Genomic DNA, 7,093 nt, shown 5'->3' on the forward strand with positions numbered 1-7,093 from the left:
GATAGGGAGGGGGTGTAGGGGGCTGGAGGGGGTGACAGAGATAGGGAGGGGGTGTAGGAGTTGGAGGGGGTGACAGAGATAGGGAGGGGGGGTGTAGGGGCTGGAGGGGGTGACAGAGATAGGGAGGGGGGTGTAGGGGCTGGAGAGGGTGACAGAGATAGGGAGGGGGTGTAGGGGGTGACAGAGATAGGGAGGGGGTGTAGGGGGCTGGAGGGGGTGACAGAGATAGGGAGGGGGTGTAGGGGCTGGAGAGGGTGACAGAGATAGGGAGGGGGTGTAGGGGGCTGGAGGGGGTGACAGAGATAGGGAGGGGGTGTAGGGGGTTGGAGGGGTGACAGAGATAGGGAGGGGGTGTAGGGGGCTGGAGAGGGTGACAGAGATAGGGAGGGGGTGTAGGGGGTGACAGAGATAGGGAGGGGGTGTAGGGGGTGACAGAGATAGGGAGAGGGTGTAGGGGGCTGGAGGGGGTGACAGAGATAGGGAGGGGGTGTAGGGGGTTGGAGGGGTGACAGAGATAGGGAGGGGGTGTAGGGGCTGGAGGGGGTGACAGAGATAGGGAGGGGGTGTAGGGGGTTGGAGGGGTGACAGAGATAGGGAGGGGGTGTAGGGGCTGGAGAGGGTGACAGAGATAGGGAGGGGGTGTAGGGGGCTGGAGGGGGTGACAGAGATAGGGAGGGGGTGTAGGGGGTTGGAGGGGTGACAGAGATAGGGAGGGGGTGTAGGGGCTGGAGAGGGTGACAGAGATAGGGAGAGGGTGTAGGGGGCTGGAGGGGGTGACAGAGATAGGGAGGGGGTGTAGGGGGCTGGAGGGGGTGACAGAGAGAGGGAGGGGGTGTAGGGGCTGGAGGGGGTGACAGAGATAGGGAGAGGGTGTAGGGGGCTGGAGGGGGTGACAGAGATAGGGAGGGGGTGTAGGGGGCTGGAGGGGGTGACAGAGAGAGGGAGGGGGTGTAGGGGCTGGAGGGGTGACAGAGATAGGGAGGGGGTGTAGGGGGTGACAGAGATAGGGAGGGGGTGTGTCTATGTTTCCATGGAAACTCCAGGAGCTGCTGCGCATGCGCCCTTCCATCCTTCGGTGTGCTTGCTCCAGCTGCGTGGTGGGAGGTGTAGTTCTCCCAGCCGCCCGGATGTGACGTCAGGACGCCTGACGTCTCCGGCGCCGTGGGCGCACTACAACTCCCGTGAGCGCCCGCGGCAGGTATTTCCGGTCGAGGGCCTGGCTGACGGAGCTGGAGCGGGAGCGGAGCAGGTACCGCGCGGCGGCGGGGCTCAGCCGGAATAGAGGGGCCGGTGCTCGGGGCCTACAGGGGATTACACCCGCCTCCCCACCCGCCCCACCTCCCTCCTCTACTCCGCCAGACAGTGTGGTCGTGCAGGGTGTTGTTTGGGTCGCGGGTTGCGAGGGGGGAACGGGGCAGTCGGACGGTTTCAAACTCCCCAACGTCAGCGGAGCGACGTCATCGCGTCCTGACGCCTCACGTCACACGTTGGAGGGGGGCGGGGCTGTGATAGGCTCCGCCCCCTCGCCCAGGCACCTTGGTCACAGGATCACTCCATATCCTGAAGAACCAGGTGCCTTGTTCACCACTGACCCCCAACCCATCCCCCCCCCCCCCCCCCCAGACACAGCCCCTACCCCCCCCCCCCCCCCCAGGGATGTGCAGGTTAGGGGGGATGAGTCAGGGGTAAGTATAGAGGGCTAGGGTGGGGGAATGAGTCCGGGTGGGTTACTGTTCGGAGGGTTGGTCTCGCCTTGTTGGGCCGAAGGGCCTTTTTCCACACTGGAGATTCCGTGCTCCGGCTCTTCCCGCCTCTCCTGACCAGACGGGGTTGCTGGGGCCCGGAGCGTCTCTCTCTGGGTTTAATCTCTCTCTCTCTCTCTCTCTCTCTCTGTCCCTTAGCGCCACAGGACGAGCTGACCTTTGACCCCGTGCCCCCCTTGCTGACCATGACAAAGCTGGGCCAGTGGCTGCTGACGCTGGGGCTGCTGGGAGGGACCTGGGCCGGCCTGACCTTCGACGCCCTGGGCCTGGGCCTGCCCGAGTCCGGCCGCCGCCTCCTCTGGCCGCTGCCCGCCTACCTGCTGGTCACCTTCGGCTGCTACTCCCTGGCCACCGTGGGATACCGGCTGGCCACCTTCAACGACTGCCGAGGGGCAGCGGAGGAACTGCAGGCTCAGATCCGAGAGGCGCGGGCTGACCTGGAGGGCCGGGGTTTCTGCTTCTGAGGTGGAGGGGGTGGGGTTGGTGTCACCCTCCCTGAGAATCCCACCTTCCCTCCCCTCGCTGCGAATGGGAAGGCCTCAGTCATCCCTTTCTGCACTTTTTGGCGCAGTGCGGGGGGAGCGAGAGGGGTCAGTCTCCCCCCTTCGCGTCCCTCCCCCCTCCTCAAACAAATAAGGGTCCAATCAGGGAGGGAGGGGGGGGTTGGAGGGAGTGTGTTCCCTTCGACCTTTCTCGGGGAAACGCGAAGGGGAGCGAGACTGAAACCAAAATGGATCCTCGCCCCTCTTGGTGAGAACGAATGGCTTCTGTGGCCAAATAGCTCCCCCAACACAGCCTCCACACCAGTGGGGGAGTGGGGGAAGTGGTGGTGGAGATCCCTCAGGGTGAGGATTGGGGGAACTGCCAACCTCTGGGCACGTTTTGCTGTTTGTTTGTACCTCACGCGTTGGAACTCTCGATTAAAATCACTTTCCACTGACTAGGCCTCAGTGTCTCCAGCGACTCGATGGGATGGCCTGGGGGAGGGGGTGCACTTATGTCGCGGTGGGGGTGGGGGGCTACATTTCCGAGCGATCTTCCCCTGTGGGGGGGGTGGGACTCGCTGGCTGGCGTCCAGCATTCATTGTCCCGGTTTCCCCCTTGAGAAAGGTGGGGGGAGGGGTTGGAGCGGCCATCTTGAAGAGCCATGTTCCTCCCCAGCCCATGTGGTGTGGGGCCGTCGTGCCCCGTTAGGGAGGGAGCTCCAGGCTTCTGACCCCATGAATCACAGAATCCCTACAGGGTGGAAACAGGCCCTTCGGCCCAACAAGTCCCCACCCACCCTCTGAAGAATACCCCACCCAGACCCATTCGTCAATCCTACTCGGCATTTAGCCCCGATTAATCCACCCTAACCTGCACATCCCTGGGCACTATGGGACAATTTAGCATGGCCAATCCACCCTAACCTGCACATCCCTGGGCACTATGGGACAATTTAGCATGGCCAACCCACCCTAACCTGCACATCCCTGGGCACTATGGGACAATTTAGCATGGCCAACCCACCCTAACCTACACATCCCTGGGCACTATGGGACAATTTAGCATGGCCAACCCACCCTAACCTGCACATCCCTGGGGCACTATGGGACAATTTAGCATGGCCAATCCACCCTAACCTGCACATCTTTGGACTGCGGGAGGAAACCCACACAGACACGGGGAGAAGAATGTGCAAACTCCACACAGACAGTCGCCCCAAGGCTGGAATGGCACCGTGAGCCGCTGTTCAGAGAGTGGGAGAGCACGGGGTGACGGACTGAGTCGCCTGCACGCTGTAACTTCTCCCAACTACGCGGAGAGTGGCTCACACTGTCGTGACGATCTGACAGTGCAGATCCCCAGCGGGTAGAGTGAGCGGAAACTTTTATTCCTGGATATCGTAGCGCTCGTTCCCATTTCCTGCCTTTGCTATGGAGTGTCTAATTATCCCACAGTCCATCCATCATCACTCGAGTTTGGGAAAAAACACCGACGTCGTGTCAATCTGATTACGGAGGTTGAGTCACAGATGTACAGCACAGAAACAGGTCCTTTGGTTGTAAACAGACCGTAATGCCACACGAAACTCTGTCTCTGTCTCTGTGTCTGAGTCAGCCGGGAATGATTAATGTCCATTCCCGTCGGTGGGAATCATTTCACAGAAAATCACTGCAGTTATCATCTCAAGGAGTTCGGGGTGGGATATATACAGAATAACAGATACCCTGGGAGGGAGTTACAGACTGGGATCTGATCGAGGGGTCCGGGGTGGGGTATATACAGAATAACGGGTACCCCGGGAGGGAGTTACAGACTGGGATCTGATCGAGGGGTTCGGGGTGGGGTATATACAGAATAACGGGTACCCCGGGAGGGAGTTACAGACTGGGATCTGATCGAGGGGTCCAGGATGGGGTATATACAGAATAACAGGTACGCCGGGAGGGAGTTACAGACTGGGATCTGATCGAGGGGTCCGGGGTGGGGTATATACAGAATAACAGGTACCCCGGGAGGGAGTTACTCACTGGGATCTGATCGAGGGGTCCGGGGTGGGGTATATACAGAATAACAGGTACCCCGGGAGGGAGTTACAGACTGGGATCTGATCGAGGGGTCCGGGGTGGGGTATATACAGAATAACGGGTACCCCGGGAGGGAGTTACAGACTGGGATCTGATCGAGGGGTCCGGGGTGGGTTATATACAGAATAACAGGTACGCCGGGAGGGAGTTACAGACTGGGATCTGATCGAGGGGTCCGGGGTGGGGTATATACAGAATAACAGGTACCCCGGGAGGGAGTTACTCACTGGGATCTGATCGAGGGGTCCGGGGTGGGGTATATACAGAATAACGGGTACCCCGGGAGGGAGTTACAGACTGGGATCTGATCGAGGGGTCCGGGGTGGGGTATATACAGAATAACAGGTACCCCGGGAGGGAGTTACTCACTGGGATCTGATCGAGGGGTCCGGGGTGGGGTATATACAGAATAACAGGTACCCCGGGAGGGAGTTACAGACTGGGATCTGATCGAGGGGTCCGGGGTGGGGTATATACAGAATAACAGGTACCCCGGGAGGGAGTTACAGACTGGGATCTGATCGAGGGGTCCGGGGTGGGGTATATACAGAATAACTGGAAGATCATTGTTACCTCTTAATCAGATTAGAATTTTATTTCAGACTAATTAATTAAATTTAAATTTAAACATCCTGGGGGTTCCCGTTGAGAGAGAATCTAACCATCGCCCCCTTGACGTTCAATGGTGTTACCATCACTGAATCCCCCCCCACTATCAATATCCTGGGGGTTCCCACTGAGAGAGAATCTAACCATCGCCCCCTTGATGGTCAATGATGTTACCATCACTGAATCCCCAACATCCTGGGGGTCCCGTTGCCCAGAAACTGAACCGGACCCAGCCCCATATAAACCCAGCGGCTCCAAGAGCAGGTCAGAGGCTGGGAATCCTGCAGCGAGTAACCCCCCTCCTGACTCCCTCCCCCCCAAAGCCTGTCCCACCATCGACAAGGCACGAGTCGGGGGTGGGGGGGTGAGGGAATACTCCCCACTCGCCCCTGGGTGGGGAGCAGCTCCGACAACACTCGAGAAGCTCAACACCGTCCGGGGACAAAGCAGCTCCCCCCCCCCCCCCCCCACAAACACCCCCTTCCCTCCCTCCCCCCCAGTCACAGCAGGGTGTACCGTCTCCAAGACCCACTTCAGTGAGGCTCCTTAGACAGTACCTTCCCCAAACCCCGTCACCTCTACCCCCCGGAGAGGGAGGTGGGGGCAGACCCATGGGGAACACCAGCCCCCTGCACCTTCCCCTCCGAGACCCCCACCCATTTTGGAAGGCTGAATTTGAATAGTAAATACAGGATGAAAGACAGGATCCTTGGCAGGATAGAGGAACCGCTGGGTTAGATTAGATTCCCTGTAGTGTGGAAACAGGCCCTTCGGCCCAACTAGTCCACACCGACCCTCCGAAGAGTAACCCACCCGGACCCATCTTCCCCTGACTAATGCACCTAACACTACAGGACAATTTAGCATGGCCAATCCACCCTAACCTGCACATCCCTGGGCACTACAGGACAATTTAGCATGGCCAATCCACCCTAACCTGCACATCCCTGGGCACTATGGGACAATTTAGCATGGCCAATCCGCCCTAACCTGTACATCCCTGGGCACTATGGGACAATTTAGCATGGCCAATCCACCCTAACCTGCACATCCCTGGGCACTATGGGACAATTTAGCATGGCCAATCCACCCTAACCTGCACATCCCTGGACACTATGGGACAATTTAGCATGGCCAATTCACCCTAACCTGCACATCCCTGGGCACTATGGGACAATTTAGCATGGCCAATCCACCCTAACCTGCACATCCCTGGGCACTACGGGACAATTTAGCATGGCCAATCCACCCTAACCCGCACATCCCTGGACTGTGGGAGGAAACCCACACAGATGCTACAAACATAGACCCCTCAAAGTTGCTCCACCCCCACCCCCCCCAAAGTCAATAGGATTGTTAGGAAGGCATATGGCTTCCATTAAAAGGGGATTGAGTTTCCAAGCCATGAGGGTATGCTGCAGCTCTGTAGAGCCCTGGTTGGACCACCCTTGGAATATTGCGTTGAGTTCAGGTCTCCTCATTATGGGGAAGGACGTAGATGCTTTAGAGACAGGGAGGTGCGGGGCAGAGGAAGTTTACCAGGATGCTGGGTGGATTGGAGGGCTTGTCTGATGAAGAGAGGTTGAGGAGGCTCGGATTTTCCTGGAGAGGAGGGGGAAAAGAGTTGATTGGAGGTGTACAAGATGCTGAGAGACATAGGTCTCTGGTTATCTACTCTCTCTTTCACGCCAGGACAGAAATGGCCGTCACAAGGGGGTCATAATTTTCTCATGATTGGAGGAAGGTTTCAGCGGGGGGAGATATCAGAGGAGGGTCCTTTACTCAGGAGGCTTAGAATACACTGCCCGCTGTGGTGGGAGAGTTAGAGACACGAGGGTCCTGGAAATGGCTGCCAGACCAGCACGTGGACGGTCAACTCTGGGCTGTGTCAGTCACGTTGACCTCAGGTTGAAGACAAACGCTCGGTCCACCTCAGTCACCTTGACCTAAGATGAATTCAGGGCCCGTTCTACGGTCGATTATATCGTCCGTTCCTGTGGGAGTGGAGGAGGGGGTCAGAATCCCAGATGGGCGAGGCTGGTGGATGAGGGGTTCAAAATGGCCGCTCCCCCAACTCCGCAAGGGGGCATCTTGGAACGTAGGGGCAACTATCTGTGCCGGATTCGGCAGAGCTAAGGCCACCCAACCCCA

General features: G+C 58.6%; 1 protein-coding gene across 1 annotated transcript; it reads left to right on the forward strand.

The window, feature by feature from the left end:
* The first annotated feature begins 1,168 nt into the window (after positions 1 to 1,168).
* Positions 1,169 to 2,703, forward strand: dpm3 (dolichyl-phosphate mannosyltransferase subunit 3, regulatory). Its single transcript, XM_060820691.1, has 2 exons — positions 1,169 to 1,249; positions 1,902 to 2,703. The coding sequence occupies exon 2, from the start codon at positions 1,949 to 1,951 to the stop codon at positions 2,225 to 2,227; it is 279 nt and encodes a 92-aa protein (XP_060676674.1). The 5' UTR covers positions 1,169 to 1,249; positions 1,902 to 1,948; the 3' UTR covers positions 2,228 to 2,703.
* Positions 2,704 to 7,093: the final 4,390 nt, after the last annotated feature.

The sequence above is a fragment of the Hemiscyllium ocellatum genome, chromosome 50, assembly GCF_020745735.1.
Source record: "Hemiscyllium ocellatum isolate sHemOce1 chromosome 50, sHemOce1.pat.X.cur, whole genome shotgun sequence".
Lineage (NCBI taxonomy): Eukaryota > Metazoa > Chordata > Chondrichthyes > Orectolobiformes > Hemiscylliidae > Hemiscyllium > Hemiscyllium ocellatum.